At 35.5% G+C, this 20,957-nt stretch overlaps 1 protein-coding gene across 1 annotated transcript in view; it reads left to right on the plus strand.

Moving 5' to 3' along the window:
• The first annotated feature begins 1,090 nt into the window (after positions 1–1,090).
• Positions 1,091–20,957, plus strand: part of LOC136821969 (filamin-C-like) — a 30,323-nt gene continuing 10,456 nt past the window's right edge. The window contains exons 1-8 of the mRNA XM_067078186.1: positions 1,091–1,316; positions 2,257–2,418; positions 7,561–7,851; positions 8,620–8,841; positions 9,607–9,800; positions 15,261–15,429; positions 16,410–16,601; positions 20,286–20,558. Coding sequence (XP_066934287.1) covers positions 1,187–1,316; positions 2,257–2,418; positions 7,561–7,851; positions 8,620–8,841; positions 9,607–9,800; positions 15,261–15,429; positions 16,410–16,601; positions 20,286–20,558 — 1,633 coding nt within the window. The 5' untranslated portion in view covers positions 1,091–1,186. The remainder of the gene's footprint in view (positions 1,317–2,256; positions 2,419–7,560; positions 7,852–8,619; positions 8,842–9,606; positions 9,801–15,260; positions 15,430–16,409; positions 16,602–20,285; positions 20,559–20,957) is intronic.

Genomic DNA, 20,957 nt, shown 5'->3' on the forward strand with positions numbered 1-20,957 from the left:
GTGATGAAATTGGCAAGCATTCACAAGAATGTCAAAGTTATTAACTTGAGGTATGTATTGCATGTGGAATTTGGATTTCATTCACAGCTTCTCCAAATTTACATTGAAATTCAATCAACTTTAAGATCAATTTCAGGCTATTATCTTCACTGTGTATCATTTCCTATGAGGTGGGATTTGACAGATTCAACAGATCCCCAACAGATCTAAAGTGTTACACCACTGTCTCTGTAAGCAGGTTAGAATTGATATGCTAGTGATGGAAGATTATTTTTATTGCTTTTAGAGGGTGGGAGTTTCTAATTTCGGTGTTTGAAGCTTCGCAATAATGCCTTATCATTTTTGGGCGTGGCTTTAAGATTCTAGGGAGTTGAACAAATAAGGGGTCCCTTTTGTAGGTCTACGACTTTCGATGATACCCCGTTCAAAAATTCAAAAGAACTTTCCCTAATATGGTGACTTTTAAAACTGGAATTGGGTTATCTGAAAGGTGCATTTTACATTGCAAAATTTAGAAAGTAGAAACAGTTGACAATTTATTCCAGAAGTAGAATTATGACAGTTAGTTGACGGTATTCATCCATTGAATCTCCAATTTGATTATAAAATCTGTATCATCTTCAGCGGACGAAATATCTCAGTGTCTAGAAGGAAGTAATTGTTGTTGTTTTTTAACAAGAGAAAGACAAATTGACGGATTTGTCGGTGAAAGTCATGGGTTGTTGATCTTTCAATTTCTTTTGAATCTTTTTTTATGAATATGGATAGATATCATCTGAAAGAGTTCTAATGGGCCATATCCATACAAGGAAGGGGGCGAACATTTCCAGAGGGTAATCCGAAAAAAAATTCCAGGGGGTCTTGTTTCATTTTTCCAAAGTTATTCCAAAATTTCAACGGGGTAGAAGACTGATTTCAGTTCGTTCACCCTCACTCTGAGTATGAGTAGAATCTTTCCGAGGGTACTTTTGCAAATTTCGCCATTTTCTAGGGTATCGATCCATCCTCATGTGTGGTTTTTAATGGAACAGTCCAATGCAAAATAACCTTCACAAACATTAACTTTATGCTTTTCGTTTGTTATAGCTAAGTAAATGTAGGGCTAGAGCTTCCTATAATTCAATAAACAAATTACAGTAGAAACACTTCAAAAGACCTTCCAATCATCCAATAACCTAGCTTCAAGATGAGTCACTTAAGGAAATCAGTCAAAGGATCTGAGGGCAACTGGATTGATATGCAAATCAACACATTTAGTAATTGGGTGAATGCTAATCTCAATCAACGTGACCGAAGTATTGAAAATTTGGAAGAAGGTATGCTGTTACATTTTTACTTTAGTTTTCAACAAAAGAGCATTTGAAAGTTAGGCTATCGGTGTTCTAAAATACCCCTGTGTCACAGACCCGCTGGGATAGCCCAGCCCCACTGGGCATAGATTCCGTCCCCGGTTGGAAAATACCTTAGAATTTCAGCCTTACTTGGAAATTAACTTTTATTACAGTGCCGTAGCAACTGGGGGGGTAAGGGGGGGCTATGCCCCCCCAATAATTTTTTCAAAAATGGTTATTTTGCAAAATGCAACGTTTCTTTTTTAATTTGTCATAATTGTCTTTATGTGCATGTTTTGAGTGTATTTTTAAGCAATCTAGAGCTCAAATTTTCAAAATTTTCACCCTCGGGCCAAACCATGGTAGGCCCTCGCGGTGTCACTAAACTTCAGCCCCCCCCCCAATATGAAAATGCTTCCTACGGCACTGTATTACATTCCCCATTCGAAATTCAATGTTTAAAAATTGCACTTCAAAACCATCGCTACTGAATTTTTTAACCTTGAAACAAAGGAATTTCTATCCCTTTTGGGATTTCAATAGGAATTTTTATCCCCATTAAGGAACAAAGTTCCACCGGTGAGACAGGGGTGTCTAAAATGACTTGAAAACATGCTGTTATTGAAAGGGTCAAGGTTAATCCAGTTAAAAGGAGGACTATACCATGGTTGAATAATGAGGCGTATTATGATGTATTCATTTACGAAGTCATTTTATCTCTTTTAGACTCAAACATAATTCCCCCGTATGGCTAAACACATTACACGTTTTTTTATAACTACATCAAAGATTTTTGAAGCCTAAAAATGTTCTTAAAAACATGTTCTTATTTTGACCATTTTGTGAATATTTTTTACCATCTTCCTAAGAAATAGGGTGTTTTGAGTCCACAAAGCCTTAAAATGTTCTTAACTTGTTCTTGCAGGTTTTGCTGACGGAGTAAACTTGGTACATTTATATGAAGTCGTTTCTAAGAAAAGAATTGGTAAATATACAAAAGAACCGAAATTTCACAATCAGTATATGGATAATGTTTCTCTGGTGTTGAAAGCAGTAGAACAAGATGGCGTCAAAATGGTCAGTATTGGTAAGTGATCATCATCCTGTTTTATAGTTTGAAACCTCTATAGAGATTAAGGGGCCGGTTCCCCTGTTTTATTTAAGACCTCAAGCATCCAGGGAGGCTTTCAGTAGGCAAGTCCCCCCCCCCCCCCCCCCCCGCGAAATCTAAAATTCCCGTTAATGAGCTCAACCGCTAAATTTCATCCCATTAAAGTATAGTTACAATAAACGTTTCAAGTTTTTAAGATTTCGCAATTAAGATTTAGACCTAATTGGGGATGTGCCTCATTCTTCTTCTACACGTTATTTTTATAAGAATTTTTCGAATTTTTAAAAGACCTTTGGTTATCAGCCTAAAAATGCTCTTAAATTTCACATTTCGCATTTCGTGAGTATTTTGTCAAATTTCCTTAGAAATTATGTGTTTTAGGGTCTAAAAAGCCTTAAAATGTCCTAACTTGTTCTTAATATTTTGGCCATTGAAGTCTTGTTATATCATTTGTTCTTATAAAAAGAAACGTGTATTTCAAGTTTTGATTCTGCATCTTTGCACCTACATCCATCAACTAACCAAGGGAGTTCTTTCTAAGAATTTTTTGGGTGGGTGGTGAAAACCAACCTTGCCTTTATTCCCCCCTGTGACTCTGCAGAAAACTGTTGATGTTAATTTGGAGTTTAGAACAAAACTATGAAATGTTTGTTAACAAAAGTTTTGGGTGCGGCCTTGGGCGTGGCTTTTATTAAAGATTGACGGTGAGATTTTTCGTATAAGATAATTATATTTCACCTACAAGTAATAAAAAATGTCACACTTCTCTAATTCCCGATAAGATATTTTGCTGATAATTCGATTATCAATATCGCTGAATGAAACTTAGCCTTTTTTGTCATCCAATTAAACAATATCTGGTGTTCTTAGAGTCGATAATGAACTAGACGGGATATCGATTTATTGTTTCTTTCAATGAAACCTTTTTTCATGTTGCACACATAAGGACTACAATTTTTTTTCTATAAAGAGTAAATTAGATTAACAGCTCATGACTGTTCTTTTTCTTGACACAAGCAGAATTCTTGATTTTTTCTTCTTTTGTTCACTTTTTATTGCGTACCAAATTTAAAGTTTTCATTTTTTTCATTGCATTCAATAATGCAATTACAAAAGGATTAGCGATAAAAATGTGGGAAAATTTCAACATTTTGTGTAGCTTTATTATCACACCTTTGTTGTTAGTGATCAACCTTGCCAAAATTCACGGGAATATCTTTAGATTATTATCAAAACAGAAGCATTTCAATCGATTACAATTTTTGGAGTCTTTTCATTCTTATTCCATCACCAACAGCTTTTTCTCGGCATTTTCCAATAGAGTCTGATGATAAGGTGCTTCTGCCTAACTTTGACGTTTTCGACCATTTGTGAACTGTTTGTTTGTCTTTCCTTTGGACAAAAACTTTCACGCACCAGTTAGTGAATTCTCTTTAATTCGTATTTCTACTGAGCTCGAACAGGTTTTCTCGACCTTTCAGTTAAGAATGCCTTATAGACCTTATACTCCTTAATTCGAAATTCCCTTAACTCGAAATAATTTGGGTTCCCTGTCGTGTGTGTGTTATGCGGAGACTCAATTGTCCTAGAAAAAGGCCTACTTTGAGCGTACAAGGAAAGTTTCTGCTAAAATCTAAAAAAAGGTCAACTTTTTGTCATTCCTCCCTCTTATCAAAACTAGTTGCGAGATTTCTGAGGTACACGTTTATTTTATAAGAATTGTGTTTTTCAATTTCATCATAGATGATGATATTCTCAACTTTTTTTGGGGGGATCATCCTGGAATATTCTTCCGGTATTCTCAGGCTAGAATCCAAACCCAGCCTAAATCTAGCATGCAATACATATCTCAAGTTAAGAACCTTTTAGCATTGCTGGGGAATAATTGTTAGTTTACAGGCCAAATTCCATGATGGACGTATTTTTTTAGCTTATTCTTAATTATATTCTCATAAAGTGTATTCTTATAAAAGAAAAAGCAATATGTAGACAGTTGGATGAAATCCCTTGTTCGAAATATGCTTTCCGTTCACAAGACGAATCCTCATGAGGAGACGTAGCAAAGTGATTTTTAGCAAATTGTCCCATCATGTACACGTTTTTTATAAGAATCCAAAAGTCTTGGGATGTTCTTAACTTTTTGAGTTATAAGCCTAAAAGTATTCTTAACATGTTCTTATTTTCACCATTTTGAGATTATTTTTGTCCATTTTCCTAAGAAATCGGGTGTTTTTGAGTCCATAAAGCCTTATAAAAAACGTGTATATGAAACTAATATAGCAAAAATTTAGCAGGAAAGGATTTTAAAAAGGAATTCGGTGTCATTACTGGAACTTTTTGTGCTCTAACAAAATCCTGCGAAATTTGATGTGAGTACTGTCGAAGTAGAGTACTGTATCTCAATTTTGGCTATCTTGTCAAGTAAGAACCAATTTTCTCTATCTACACGTTTTTTTATAAGAACAAACTATATAAGAACATAAGGCTTCGATGGCAAAAATTTTAAGAACAAGTTAAGAACGTTTTAAGGCTTTGCAGACTCTAAAACACCCAATTTCTTAGGAAAATGGACAATAAAAGTTCTCAAAAAATTTTGAAAATAAGAACATGTTAAGAACATTTTTAGGCTCAAAAATTAAGAACATTCGAAGCCTTCAAAAATTTTGGATGTTCTTTTAAAAAAACGTGTATTTGAGAGTGTGGAACTTGAGTTTAAGTCAGGAAAAACACATCATCTTTGTAATGATTATTTCGGTCACTGGCTTTTTTCAACAACTGGGCTATTTTGCCCTACTGGTAGGGCACGAAGAGGCAAAGCTTTATGCTAATATGTTAGCAGTTGATTGCTTTAATTATTGTTTCCATGTGCAGGTCTAATTATAGTATTGTAATTATAGTATTTAGTTAATTAAAAAGGGAGTCCTGCGGTTCGATTGTAATTAGCAATAATTAAATGTAACTAGCTGTTATCTTTAATTACATTGAAAAAAAAATAAAGATTAAAATAAAAAAATGAAGAAGAAAAAAATCAACTTCTTGTAGAAAGGAGGTATGATTACCATTTTCACAGGAGTGATTCTTCAATCTTAGATCATTATCACTGTGAAAAACTTTTCAAATATTTTCATTCAATCAAAAGATATCAAACAATAGTTATTGCTGGTTGACTCTATAAAGTAGTAAATAACAACAAAAAAACAGCATACTGTTAATCAACCAACTTTGTGTGATATCTTTTGATTGAATACGAAGGATACCGTGATGAAGTTTTCCCTGTAGGGGTGTTACCTTATTGTTTACGCCCTTATTTTCGCGAAAAACCGCAAAAACCAAAAAGTGCTGACGTCAGCAATACTTGTTTTTTAAATAACTCCAGTTTGGCTTTCAAAATTTTGCTGTTGTCAGCAGAAATCAGCAAAATACGAAATTTTGCTAAAAAGTACTGATGTCAGCAAAATTTCAAAACATTTTTTTGTGGTACGAACTACGTAGTTTTAAGTAAAAGAGGGAATGATATTCTGCTTATCTTACTTAGCCAAGAAGGATGTCTGAGCTCCCTTTTATTTTCATGAAAGATGATAGATAAACAAAGTAGACAAGTTTGTGATTAAAAAATGTGAAACTTGAAGTTTTTTTTCACCTTTTTCACCTATTTTCCAACTTTTGTGGTGTGAAGGAATCTCCAGGTGACCGAATTACGGAAAATTGATAACAAGGGGTAAAAACACATGTGGAACATCACTGTTTCCCGAATGTTGAAAACTTAACCACAAGTTACAACCGCAACCGTTTTTATAAGAAACCTTTCTTGTAAGAATTAAGAAAAGACAACAAGTTTTATTTTATTTTCAGCAAAAGCTTTTCGGTAAAACCGTCTTCACTGCTATATTTTTAAAGAGTTTTTTTGTAAGAGTCCTGACTCTTTCTTTTGATCTCAGGAATTCGGGCCTTGTACCCCTCCGGGACCACAACAAGGGCTGACGAGACTAAAGTCGAAATTTGGCTAAACTAATTTTTTTTGTCAAAATCCTCTTATAATTTAGGTACTTTTCAGCTTCTCTAGTGAATCGCCCTCCTGCCCTCACGCCTTCCCGCCCTCTATACAGCTTACTCACGGTGATCTTTATAAGATGATGAATTCTTATGAAACGCACATTTATTTGTCCAAGTGGCGAGGCTGTATTGTCTGAAACGAAAGTTTGCACAAAATAACCTTCGTGAGATTATTTTTCGCAATATTTTATCAATCTTTAAGAATCCCCGTTTTCTTATCAAATCTTTTCGTAGTTAAAATCAAATTTAGCAGCCTCACGTAAAGGAATTACGTCATAAGACCTTTCTCTCGAGTAGATATTTTCCCCTTACTTAGATTGTATCTTGCTAGAGCTCTTGGTAGAAATCTTTTGATGTATTCTTAAAACCGCCATCTCTTTGCGATCAAGAGTTCTTGGTTTAACTATATTCCGTCTGTTCACCTTTGGCTCACAAGTTTGTGGGTCTCATATACCTTTTTCCAACGACTCTTACATTACACACGCCTGCCTAAAACGAACAGTTTTTTTCCACGCTAAGAGCCTTTTTGTTTCGTCATCCTTTCAATCTAAGACGAGAGCAGTAAATTTATCATAATCATTTGTTAGCCAAATGTCTGGCATCCTCTTGTCAAAAGAAAGCGATTGTCCAAAATTTCAGATTCCAACTAACATAGAACAAAGATTTTTTAAACTATATCAGGTTCTATCTATGGGTCTAAAATGCTTGTATGCTTGTTAGGCCACTCAAATTTACTGTAATGGTTGAAAGGAAAAACTTCAGTTTATAAGCGTGAGAAATTGAATCCCGGAGATAATAAATTCGGGAATATGTAGATGATTCTTTTGGAGAAAATGATTTTTAATAGTTCTCTTGTATGAGGCTTACCTTTACAGTTTGATAGCCAATCTTGCTGAAATTCCTGGAGAAAATAAAATTCTAAAAAGAAAACTGATTATCATTCAACCTACCTGTTCTTTCCCCTGTAACTTTGGTGCTTATAAAATTAGTCACTTGGTCCCGGCTTCATTGTCACCGATAACTAACATTCACCACACTAAGAACTCTTTTCCTTTTTCTCGACAGATAGTGACCACATTGTCAACGGTAACGTTAAAATGATTCTCGGGTTACTATGGCAATTCATTCTTCGATATCAAATTGTTGGTGCTGACGATAAAAATGTAAAGATTGCTTTGAAGAAACTTCTATTGATTTGGCTTCAACACGTGATCCCTGAACAAAGGATTACCAACCTGACCTCTGATTGGAACGATGGTGTAGCCCTATGCAACTTGATTAATGTTCTTCAACCAGGACTTTGTCCAGATTATAAACATCTCGATCGAAGTAATCCCGTTGACAATGCTGCAAAAGGTATGTCTCAATATTGTTTCAACTTCGTCCCTGTGTATCCCAGGCTTTATTTACGTTACTGATGGACGCCAGAGAATACTATCCGGCGCTATCAGTAGGCATAAAAAAGCCACAGGAAAAAAATAGGCAGGAAACGAGGTTAAATAACAACACTTTTATAACTTCGCTAAAAATTGCAATTTGATTGAAAAAACAACTCCTTAACGAGAAGAAGAGGCTAATTTGTGACTTATAGCTTTTACAAAACTATTGTCAGAGCGGTCTAGAGCTGGTTAGGTAAACCAGTTAATTGTGAAAGTATTGGCATATTTGGTGCTATGTTACCTATACGTGCCTCTCTTTCAGAGAGTAAATATTGGTTACACTGAGTGATAGCACCACAATAACTGAAATATAACGAGAAGAAACTTTCCTTAGACCCCCCCCCCTACTGGGAAATCTTCGTGAATTACCTCCTGGAAATGTTCGCCCACCCCTTGTACAGATAAAACATGGAATAACCCAATATAAGTAAGATTATCTTGTATATCTTTTGAATTGCTTGTTCCAGAATTCTGTTTTCCAACAAAGTGTCTTTTCTGGCTGACATCGCTCTACTTATGTATCGAGCACTGTTAAAAAAACTGAAGAAATACTTACATGTTTTCCAACATACACTTCTGAGAGTCTCCGGGAGTTTAGCATCATTAACTATAACCGTAGTATTAGAAAATGCTATTTAAAAACAGATAATTTTCCAACTTTCCACTTTTCTAACTTTCCTTCCAGGAATGAAGCTTGCGGAAGAGAAATTCGGCATTCCGCAAATTATCAGTCCATATCACATGACCAACCCACACGTGGACGAGTTGAGTATGATGACGTATTTATCTTACTTCACGCAAGACAATGGGATCGGCGAACAGTGGACTCTGGGATTGGTCAATGATTGGAATAAACAACACCCTGTACAGAACTTTAACAATGATTGGAGTGATGGTAAAGCACTAGGTAAAACAACATTTTTTAGATTCCTTTATTATACTTGTCTGTTGCGATACTATAATATTACATTCCTGTGTCATAGATCCGGTAGTACCCCAACCCAACTGAAAGCTCGCTCAAAATTTCGTCCTCGTTGGAAGAAAAATACCCTACAATTTCAGTGCCTTGATGATGAAAACTTTGTCTGAAAATCAAGAAAGATAAGAACAGCCTTGATTCGGTTATAATTTACTTTGTGCTCTTACAAATAGTGTATTATAATGTAGCACCGATGAGACATTTGGCTGATAGCTATAGTGTATTTTCAAACTTTTCAAGACCAGGGAAAACAATGTTAAAGAATTTGCACGCATTTCGGATGACGCTTTTGTTCTAGCGCTTTCCAACTTTTTGTATTGCACATTTTCAAAAACATGGCAATAACTGTTTCATTCAATCTTTGCACTTGTTTGAAAATCACGCAGGCCGCGACTTATGTCGAAAATAGTGGCTTTAAATCGTACGTAGTAAAGTCTCTTCTAGCCTCTTATTCAGTAATTTATGATTTGTTGACACCAAAAAGTGACTTCAAGGTGCTCTAGTATTACAGTATACAAAGTTCGGATTTCCTTCCCAGCGAGGTACAAAAAGACGCTTTTCCGACTCCAAATTCAACAAAATTCTGCAAAATTTGAGGAAATCTTAACCTAATTTGTTGTTTAAAGTCCATTCACCGTCTGATTCAAAAAAGTTTGCTTTAACCAGCTTTAACCACTGTTATCATTTCTACAGGCTCCTTGGTCAACAATTTTGCACCAGGAATTCACATTGAGAATCAACCAGATGATGATGTTCAGAATTGTAAAAACGCAATGCAAGTTGCTGATGATTGTCTGGGTGTACCATCCATCATTACTGCACAAGAAATGGCAAACCCTAATATCCCTGAACTTGCTGTTATGGCATACACTGTTCAATTCCGAAATGTAAGATCCCTTCTTTCTTTACTGTTTAATTTGTTTTCTCTATCTAACGGTTTTGGTTTACTATTTGAATTTACTTCTGACGATAGAGTACAATCATGGTCCAATAGGGCTCAGAATATAGCCTGAAAGTCTATAAACCCTGAAATACTAAATATAATATATTTATATATAATAGATTTATCAATTAGCCCAAAAGCGACTTTCTCGCGCGAACTCCAAATTTCGAAAAACGAGGAAATAAGCTAAATTCTCAATAGGTTTTGACCATCATTGTAGTTATTTTTTAAAACATCGAGATTCAAACGCTCAAAAGATTCATTTCTAAACAAAATCAGTCTGAAAAAGGGCCATTTTAGGGGTTGAAATCTAAATTTTCCCCCGTCGGTACAAACCGGTTGCACCTCCTTACTCTCTATATTTGTTTTCGTTTTTCTTTCCACATCATGGCGAGGTTCTGAAATATTGTACCTAACTGGCTCAAAAACCACCACCCTTTTGGATTCAGTATATCAATTGCTTTTAAATGTTGAAATTAGTGCTTGAGTTTATGGTGGTTTTGGTAAAATTGATGCTAGAGTGTATGGTTTATATGAAATTGATGCTAGTGTTAATGGTTTTGGTTGAGTTGATGGTTTTGTGAATGTAAAGGTCGAGTTGATGGTTTTGTGAATTTAAAAGTTGGGTTGATGGTTTTGGTGAATTTAAAGGTTAAGTTGATGGTTTTGTGAATTTAATGGTTGAGTTGATGGTTTTGTGAATGTAAAGGTTGAGTTGATGGTTTTGTGAATTTAAAGGTTGAATTGATGGTTTTTGGGAATATAAAGGTGAATTTGATTGGGCCATTTCATTTTATATCCATACAGGACGAGCATTTCCAGAGGGTAATCTATGAAAAATATCCAGGGGGTGTTTTTTTCCAAGGGGGTAAAAAGTTATTCTAAAACTTCCAGGTGGTAAAAAGTTATTCTAAAATTTCCAGGGGGGGAAAATATCCAGGGGGTGTTTTTTTCCAAGGGGGTAAAAAGTTATTCTAAAACTTCCAGGGGGTAAAAAGTTATTCTAGAATTTCCAGGGGGTAAAAGACTGATCTTAGTTCGTCCATCCTCACTTAAAAGTACGAAAAGAGTTTTTCCAAGGGTAACTTTGTTCAACTTTGCCGTTTTCCAGGGAGTATCCTCGTATTTTCAATGATTATTTTTTAACTTGAAAAGGTTCGTTTACCCTGTATGGTTTCCAAACTGTATGGTTTTTTAATGGAACAACCAATTGTTTTGGTGAATTTAAAGTTTTAGTCGATGGTTTTGGTGAATGTAAAGGTTGAGTTGATGGTTTTGGTGAATTTAAAGGTTGAGTTGATGGTTTTGGTGAATTTAAAGGTTGAGTTGATGGTTTTGGTGAATGTAAAGGTTGGGTTGATGGTTTTGGTGAATGTAAAGATTGTGTTGATGGTTTTGGGGAATATAAAGGTTGAGTTCATGGTTTTGGTGAATTTAATGGTTGGATTGATGGTTTTGGCGAATGTAAAGGTTGAGTTGATGGTTTTTGTGAATGTAAAGGTTGGATTGATGGTTTTGGTGAATGTAAAGGTTGAGTTGATGGTTTTGGTGAATTTAAAGATTTCCAGAGGATAATCTATGAAAAATATCCAGGGGTTGTTTTTTTCCAAGGGTGTAAAAAGTTATTCTAAAACTTCCAGGGGGTAAAAAGTTATTCTAGAATTTCCAGGGGGGTAAAAGACTGATCTTAGTTCGTCCATCCTCACTTAAAAGTACGAAAAGAGTTTTTCCAAGGGTAACTTTGTTCAACTTTGCCGTTTTCCAGGGAGTATCCTCGTATTTTCAATGATTATTTTTTAACTTGAAAAGGTTCGTTTACCCTGTATGGTTTCCAAACTACTGTATGGTTTTTTAATGGAACAACCAATTGTTTTGGTGAATTTAAAGTTTTAGTCGATGGTTTTGGTGAATGTAAAGGCTGAGTTGATGGTTTTTGTGAATTTAAAGGTTGAGTTGATGGTTTTGGTGAATGTAAAGGTTGGGTTGATGGTTTTGGTGAATGTAAAGGTTGGGTTGATGGTTTTGGTGAATGTAAAAGTTGAGTTGATGGTTTTGGTGAATGTAAAGGTTGGGTTGATGGTTTGGTGACTGTCCGCTTGTGTTGATGGTTTTTGGGGCTCTCAAGGTTGCGTTGCTGGTTTTGGTGAATTTTCATGGTTGGATTGATGGTTTTGGCGACTGTACCGGTTGAGTTGCTGTTTTTGTGAATGTAACGGTTGGATTGATGGTTTTGGTGCCTTTCCGTTTGCGTTGCTATGGTTTTGGTAAATGTAAAGGTTGAATTGATGGTTTTTTGGGATATAAAGGTGAATTTGATTGGGCCATTCCATTTTATATCCATACAGGACGAGCATTTCCAGAGGGTAATCTATGAAAAATTATCCAGCTGGTGTTTTTTCCAAGGGTGTAAAAAGTTATTCTGAAACTTCCAGGGGGTAAAAAGTTATCCTAAAATTTCCAGGGGTTAAAAGACTGATCTTAGTTCGTCCATCCTCACTTAAAAGTACAAAAAGAGTTTTTCCAAGGGTAACTTTGTTCAACTTTGCCGTTTTCCTGGGAGTATCCTTATATTTTCAATGATTATTTTTAACTTGAAAAGGTTCGTCCTCCCTGTATGGTTTCCAAACTGTATGGTATTTTAATGGAACAACCTATGTTTTGGTGAATTTATGAATTTAAAGTTTTAGTCGATGGTTTTGGTGAATGTAAAGGCTGAGTTGATGGTTTTTGTGAATATAAAGATTGAGTTGATGGTTTTGGTGAATGTAAAGGTTGGGTTGATGGTTTTGGTGATTGTAAAGATTGTGTTGATGGTTTTGGTGAATGCAAAGGTTGAGTTGATGGTTTTTGTGAATGTAAAGGTTGGGTTGGTGGTTTTGGTGAATGTAAAGGTTGGATTAATGGTTTTGGTGAATCTCACATTGGAAGCTAATGAAATTGTGGGATTTGATGCTAAAATTGATGTTTCGGGTAAATTTGATGCTGATAGTCATGGTACAACTTGCAGCAGTCACAGTTGCAATTGAGCGTTATTTACTTATTGAGTGTGCATTTGAACCACTGAGCTCTCTATAAACCCTGGAGAAAGTTTTTCAATCCCGGTCAACCAAAATCTTTGATCGGAGTTTTTTTTTGAAAGTGGTACCCTAATGGTAGCACTACTCAATAGTGGTCTAATGTTCTAAATGTATCAATAGTGCAAGGTTATCTTTTCCTTGAATACTTGCGATGATGTAGGGCCGTTTGATGTTAATCTTTAACACTGCAATGGATTCTTTGCGGATAAAACTTTCAAAGAAACTCCGATTAAAAATGGCAGATGTAGCTTTCTTTGTCCAGTCAGTGATTTGAACAGAGCTTCGTTTCTTTGTTTGATGTTTTATCAATTGTCTCATTGTTTCAGAAACCAAAAGCAGTTTGAAAAGACACTATAATTTATTACTCAGTATCAGGCATTCTCAATATTGATATTACACCTTTCCAGCGTAAATGTAAAGGCACTCCTGGTAGAGAGTCCTGATAGGGAAGCTACGACTACTCATTTTTTATTCTTAATCTATTTTCATTTATTATATAATAAAACATCGTTAACCTCATATAATACCGTAAGATCTATAAGTTTAATGGGTTATTCAATGCATTTTAAAATCTCTCCTTATTAAAAGAAATTGAATAGACATTGGAAAAAAATCACTACGTTTATTGAAAGAACTTTCATTGACAATTAAGTATTTATCATTAGCTTTTGTGGTATCGAGGGAAGAGTCATCTGTCATCTTTTTAACTTTATTAGTAACTCAGATTCGTAGGTCACAACAAATATTCATGATTTCTGTGGATCTTTTATGATTTTGATGAGCTCTACCAGTATTCAATGACATTCTTATAAACTGTCTTTCATGAGGAATGATATGATGATGCGATTAGATAAAAACACAGATTTCTTTAGGTATTTTTATTGACTAAGGTAGATGCTACGTCTTTTAATCACTTTTTTTTTTTGCAGGAATTTCATTATTGTGTCTTTTTCGTTGATATTTGGCTGACTTCTAGAGGTTTACTGTTTTTTTAGTTAAAACCTGTGCAGCCCAGGGTCCACTTAAAACCTTTTTGATAGACTGGATGGATGGCGCGATCAAAAAGCTCGTTAGTATATATAGAGCTTTTGCTTAGGTGGACTGTACAACAGTCCAGCAGATTTTAGGTGTTTTTAGAAGGTAGAAATATGATTAAAGCGATGTTTTTATTTGAAAATAAGGGATATAGAAAATAGGAAATCAGTTTTTTCGATTCTTGATTATCTTTTTAAACTTTCAAGTAGTTGTCTTGGTGTTTGGATTTTTAATGTTTTTCTTTTTCAAATAATGACCTTGCCAAGTGTTCATAGTCTACCTCATTGGATTCAGTGTCACCAAACATTATCAGAAAGCAACGTTCCGCCAAAAATAGACTCTCCTAAGCTTTTAACACCTCTGTGTCACAGTCCACACCAGCCCCACTAGAGAAATTGGCAAAAGTTTCGTTCTTATTAGGAAAATACCCTGGAATTTTAGCCCCACTGGGACATTAACTTTGACTTCATCTCCATTCGAAATTCAATGCTTTTTGGAACAATAGAACTTATATCCCCGTTGGGATTTTAGTAGGGGTTTTTATACCCACTGAGGAAAACAGTTCCATCGGGGCTGTGAGGCAGGGCTATTTTGTCAGGAAATGGTTATGATGACGTCATCACAAAACTTCCAACCTTCATAATTTTTGATAGGAATATTTTCAAGGCATGTTTTATACCTCAATTGTCATCAGAATTACGACATCTTTTTGCTGGGACCATCAGATTTTGAATTTTCTAAAAAAGATAATTTTTTCCCCAGTCATGCGGAACTTGGGAGGGAACTTGTAGTGAACGACCCTGTCCAAGTAAGTTTACCTGATGAAATCATCTGGCAGATGACAAATTTGGGGTTACTGTTTAAAATTCGTATAACGCAACAGTGCTGAAAACATGTTTAAAAAGCTAATTATAAAGTTTCTTAAACTTTTGCCACAGGACTAATCAAAAGGATTTTAGCAACGTGCTGTTGTATGCAGCTTGCAGTTTTCAACCTTTTACATACATATGCTTATGATTTTATCAACTGCATACTAAAAGCTGTGGAATTTCTTTTAGAAAATATCATAAGAGAGATCTTGAAATTGATGCCGTGTTTGTCGTTGCTTCAAAATCTGTTTTATTAATACTAGCGTAAACATGAGCTGAAAATCAGAATTTAAACTTTTACCGTAAAACAGTCTTTATTTGATTTTTGTCATTCAAATAAATGCAATGTTTAGGGTCTTCAAACTTTGTAAAATCATATTAATTAAATCCTTTAATTTATCAATTTCATCTATATATTAATAGGCTAAACTATCAAACGGTTATATGCCACCCATGTCTGACGTATCGAACGCTGAAGCTTTCTCCGCTTCGGGGCCTGGGCTGAGTGAACCACGTGTTGGCGAAGAAAATGAAATTTACGTCCGCTGCGAACAAAATATACCTTTCGATGATATACAAGTCTCTGTAGCAGGTAAGGATCTTTATGACACTTCCATAAGTACAGTTGACGCTCTCCAATTCGACGTTCTACTCTTTGGTACGCTCCATTACAAGATAATATTGAAAGTTACCGTCAACAAGAAACCCTCATAAACGAAACTCTACTATTCGATAGGCTCCGCCCGTATTCGATGAAAATTCCTTTGAAAATTGAATTAGAGAGCGTCAACTGTATTTGGATACGCATGTACTCGCTGATGTATTGGATATTTAGCAAGGTAGTTTCAAAGAGAGGTTGTTTCGATGCTATAAGAGCTTATCGAAAGCATCATTAGAACAATTGGAGAAAGAATCATTGACATAAAGATCTTTGTCACAGTTATATTGGGAAATTTTTTACAACAATGGGGATGAAATTCTATTGTTCCAAGCTCTAAAAATCCAATTCAATGTTTCATTTAATTTCAAATGGGGATGAAATCAAAGTTAATTTCTCATTCATTGGGGATAAAATTGAAGAGTATTTTTCTCCTGTAGAATAAATTTCGGCCAGATGTTTCAGTGAACCGGGGTCCCACCGGGTCAGTGAGACAGGGACGTACACAAATCTGTATTTTTTCATACACCCTTTTTTTTATAAGAATGGTGTAATTCCATTTCATCCTGGATATTCTTAACTTTTCTGGGAAAATCATCCTTTAATATTCTTACAGCATTCTTAGGTTAGGATCCTAATTCAGACTAGATTTAACATTTAGTACATACGTCTCAAGCATAAAATGGCATTTTTGTGAAAGGAGTGAGCCTTACTTAGGGGTAATTGACAATGAAAATGAAAATGCTCTAAAAATGACATTCTTAGCTTGAGTAGCAAAATTCCATGATGGTGATAATTTTTTGACCATTTTCATCATGGACATTCTTATAAAGTGTATTCTTATAAAAAAAAGCGTGTATCACTAATTTTTTTTTTTTTAAGTCTTGTACAATTTGCTCTATGTTTAATTTCAGGACCAGACTACAAAAGACTGCCCATCACATACGAGGAAAAAAATTCACAGCTCAGACTATATAAGTATACACCTGAACGAGAAGGTCATCACAATGTTCAAATCAAATACAAAGACCAGGATATTCCAAAAACTCCATCAGTTGTAAATGTCAAAAGTGATCTCACTAAAATCAGAATACACTCATTTGAAGGTATGTGCGCCCGTTTATATTTTTACTCTGTTGCTCAAATTTCATGAACATAATCTTTCAAAATTACTTTCTCTTTACTAGACTGGAGTCGTTTTTTATCCGTGTAATACAGTAATATGTGGGCTGTATGATAATGCTTAGTAATAATACTAATAATTAGTGATCATCTTCACTCTTCTCATCAATTGTGGATGGACTGCAAAACCTCAAACTCATTGAAGCAATCTTATTTGCGTGAAGTTCAAAGGAAACTAAGAGCTATGAAGAATTCCTGGTGGGACAAAAAATCTACTGAACTTCAAGAAGCTGCTGATCGCAAAGATTCCAAAACATTTCATCAAATTTTGAAATCTGTCTATGGTCCAAGATCAAATGGCACGTCGCCTATGTTAGATACTGATGGTCAAACTCTCATCACTGACAAAGCAGAAGTTTTAGACAGATGGAGAAAACATTTTGAAGAACTTCTAAATCGTGATTCAACAGTTGATGATGAGGTTGTTAATTCTCTTCCACAGCGTCCAGTTGTTGAAGAACTTGGTCATAATCGCTCTCTTGAAGAGGTTCAAAAGGCGATCAATCAATTAGTTTCTAACAAAGCACCAGGAAATGATTGTATTCCTGCTGAGATTTTTAAATTTGGGGGTGCTTCCTTGGTTGAAAAACTACATGACCTCTTTGTCCTTATTTGGGAAATTGGTAGTGTACCTCAAGATTTCAAAGATGCCTCAATCATTCATCTCTACAAGAATAAAAGTGTTCGTAATATTTTTGATAACCACAGAGGTATTTCTCTACTGTCTGTGGCTGGTAAGATTCTTGCTAGGGTGGTCCTTAATAGGATAATAACTCATATTGTCCCTGATGTGTATCCCGAATCACAATGTGGTTTTAGAGCTGGCAAAGGTACTGTCGATATGATATTTGCTTTGCGTCAAATTCAAGAAAAGTCGCGTGAAAAAAACAATGACCTTTGCATGGTATTAATCGATCTAACTAAAGCTTTGATACTGTGAATAGGCTTGCTCTCTGGAAAGTTTTAAGGAAGCTTGGTATACCAGAAAATATGCTTAGTGTTATTTCATCGTTTCACAATGGCATGAAAGCCTCAGTTCATGCCGGTGGAGAGTCATTCAATGTCTCTAATGGCACCAAACAGGGCTGTGTAATGGCTCCTGTTTTATTTGCTCTTCTCTTCTCAGTGATGCTGTCTCATGCTTTTGAGGATTGTGATAAACGCATTCAAATCCAATTCAGATCTTCTGGTGGATTGTTTAATCAGCAACGGTTTAAGGCTCGCACTAAGTTAAGTTATGACTTAATTCGTGAACTTTTGTTTGCTGATGATTGTGCTTTGGTAACTTCGAATTGCAAAGGCGAGTTCTGCCTTCGGACGTCTTAGACACAGACTTTGGAACGATCGTGGTATCAGATTGCAAACAAAAATAAGTGTCTATCTAGCAATTATTATACCGATACTTCTCTATGCTTCTGAAACATGGACTTTGTACAGAAAACACATCAATCTTTTAGATTATTTTCTTATGCGTTGTCTTCGATCGATTCTAGGTGTTTCTTTAAAGGACAAACTTACAAATAACGAAATTCTCTCGAAATGTTCTTGCATGGGCCTTGAAAGCATGCTTATGAAATCACGATTGCGATGGCTAGGGCATGTTGTTCGAATGGATGATAAGCGCATTCCAAAATTTCTTTTATATGGTGAATGTTCTCAAGGTTTCAGGAAGATTGGTAGGCCTCTTCTTCGCTATAAAGATAAAGCTAAGGCCAATATTAAAAATTTAGGCTTAGTAAATGATAGGGAAAATCTCTGCCAAAACAGATCAGGTTGGAGAGCAACCTGTTTCAACTCATTGAAAGCTTTTGAAGAACAGCGGCGTGAGCATAGAAATCTTCTACGTCAAAGAAGAAAAACTAGGCCAATCTGTGCGCAATTCTCTTGTGAACTCTGCGATTTCAAGGCAAGATCTAATGCCGGTCTCCTTACACACAAACGTTTTAAACATAGATAAATGAATTTCTTTTACTCTTTTTTTTCTTTCCTTCCTAATTTAATGTACATGATTTTTATCAATTTTAAATTTTAACATTTCAGTTTTCTCTTAACTTGTTTTATTTTCCTTTCTTAACATCTCTACTTTATGCTGAACGCTCATCCGTCGAAATCGACGAGAGAGTCCATCAGATGATAATACGATCATTGTTACAGGGATCTCTGCAAAAATCAGGCTTCAAAATTTCTTAAGGTGTGGACCACATGAAACATTTTTCTTCAAATGGAAACATTTTAAAACTGAAACACGGAAAGAGTTACAATTTGATGAAAAAGTTGCTAGTGACTCCAACTCAAATGACGGAAAGAAAGCATATACAAGTCGGTTTCTGAAACAAAGAATGTTTCAAAAAAAAACATCACTAGTTGCAGAAAACTTTTGAAACTTTTCATGGTAGTTACTTGACGGTGACAAAAAATATTTTGCTGAAATTTCTCCGAGGCAGGTAGGCCACTTGAAACAAGGTTTAGCCATTGAATCGCAACTTGTTTATGCTTCATTTTGATGAATTTATTTCAAGCGGCCCCAGACCTTTATCTACGTTAACTCTTACAGTGTCAGCGTAGCTGCTTTCCGTAGGATGCTCAAACTGGAAATAGAGTTTGTTTGAACCTGGTTTTACAACCCCGGGTCACTGAGACAGGGGTTTGGTTTTGCATCAGGGAATGGTGTGTGTGTTTACTTTTTGACACATATAGCACCTATGGCAGTGCTTTCAGATCAAATTTAAATTGAAGTAAGCTTGTTGCAATAAGGTCCATTCCAGCGTTTTCAATTTTCTCTCGTTGGAGTCTTTTATTTTGGTTGAATGTTGTATTTTTGAAAATGAAAAATTAATGATTTTTCTCCTGAAAAGATGTTCATTTAACTCTCTTTTTCCCATACATATGGATTGTTAATGAAAAATATTTGGGAAAAAGTTTCAATCCTATCCAAGTAAAAAAATAGTTTGTAGAAAAAAGCTTGAACACATGAAAACTGGATTATGAAAATTATAGAAGTTTTAGGAACATATTTCACACTTACAAGACGAAGTGAGTGAAATGAATAAGAATGAAAATTGAGAAGAAACTTTCTAGTTTGATTTGACATTCATAGTACATAGTAACCTGATGACCTTAGATCTCTTGGGTTTTGGAAATGTTCACTTTGCATATTAAGAACGTTAATAATCTTGAAAAATTGCGTGGTTTTCGAAATGCTTTCTCTAAAAGTAAGTTAACACTTAGAACTTCTGAATGTGAACCGTTAAGTATTGCAGTTTTGATCTCTTTATTCTTTTGATTTGGTTAGCCAAAACTCGTTGGTACACCAGGTCTATACTTAATATTGCACGAGGAAAAGCTGTTGTGATGCCTGACTCTCTTTTTGCAGAAACAGGACACTATCTGAGTTTTTTTGGTTTCCATCAAGCTAATTTATATCCAGTCGGTCGGATTGAAAAAAATGTACAGGGCATAAAGTAGACTTAAAAAGAATTCTCGTGTTGAGAACAGTGCAAAGAATCAGATGCACCCTGAAAACTCTGATACATATTCCGCCCTAGTGTATAAAGACTACCTAATAGCGAAAGTGTTTTTATATTTTCATTTTACCCTATTTCTTGCAGGTGGAGTTGCAGAGGAACCTGTTGAATTCGTTGTGGATGCTGGCTCCAACAGTGCCAATATCACAGCCGACGTTAGTGGGCCGAACGGAGCCAATCAAAATTGTGACGTCACGCCAGTCGGTGACGGTAAATATAAGGTTCGGTTTACACCACGAGGTAGTGGAGCGCATAATGTATCAGTAGCGGTTAACGGCAAGACGTTGCCAGGGGAACCGATACAAATACCGGTGGAAGAAAAACAGGAAGATGAAATTGCAGCCGAATATGATAAAGGTATGAAAACATTTTATATAGCCAAAGTTTGTTTGCTGGCCTTGCTTTTTAAAACTCTAAAGCATAAAATAAACAGAGATATTTTTTTTTTTACACACTAGAGGGGGACACTAGATAGGCTAACTGCCTACATATTTCCCGTGGAAGTTTGTCCATTTTTGAAGTCGACTAGTCCGCCGTGTTGCTTTCCAATTCACCTTCGATTTTCGAACGTTCGAACATTCGAATCGTGCTGTTGACGACCAGAATTGAAAACAGGATGGTAGACTAGTCAGCTCTAAAAATGGACACGCTTCCTGTATACGGGTAGCCCGATCCAGTCAAGTAGTTAGAGAGCAGTAAACACATTCAACTTTCGTGGTTTAACGACATTTATCTTCCACTTTATCAAACTGTAGT

This window comes from Clytia hemisphaerica, unplaced genomic scaffold (genome assembly GCF_902728285.1).
Source record: "Clytia hemisphaerica strain Z4C2 unplaced genomic scaffold, Clytia hemisphaerica genome assembly, whole genome shotgun sequence".
In the NCBI taxonomy this organism is placed as follows: Eukaryota; Metazoa; Cnidaria; class Hydrozoa; order Leptothecata; family Clytiidae; genus Clytia; species Clytia hemisphaerica.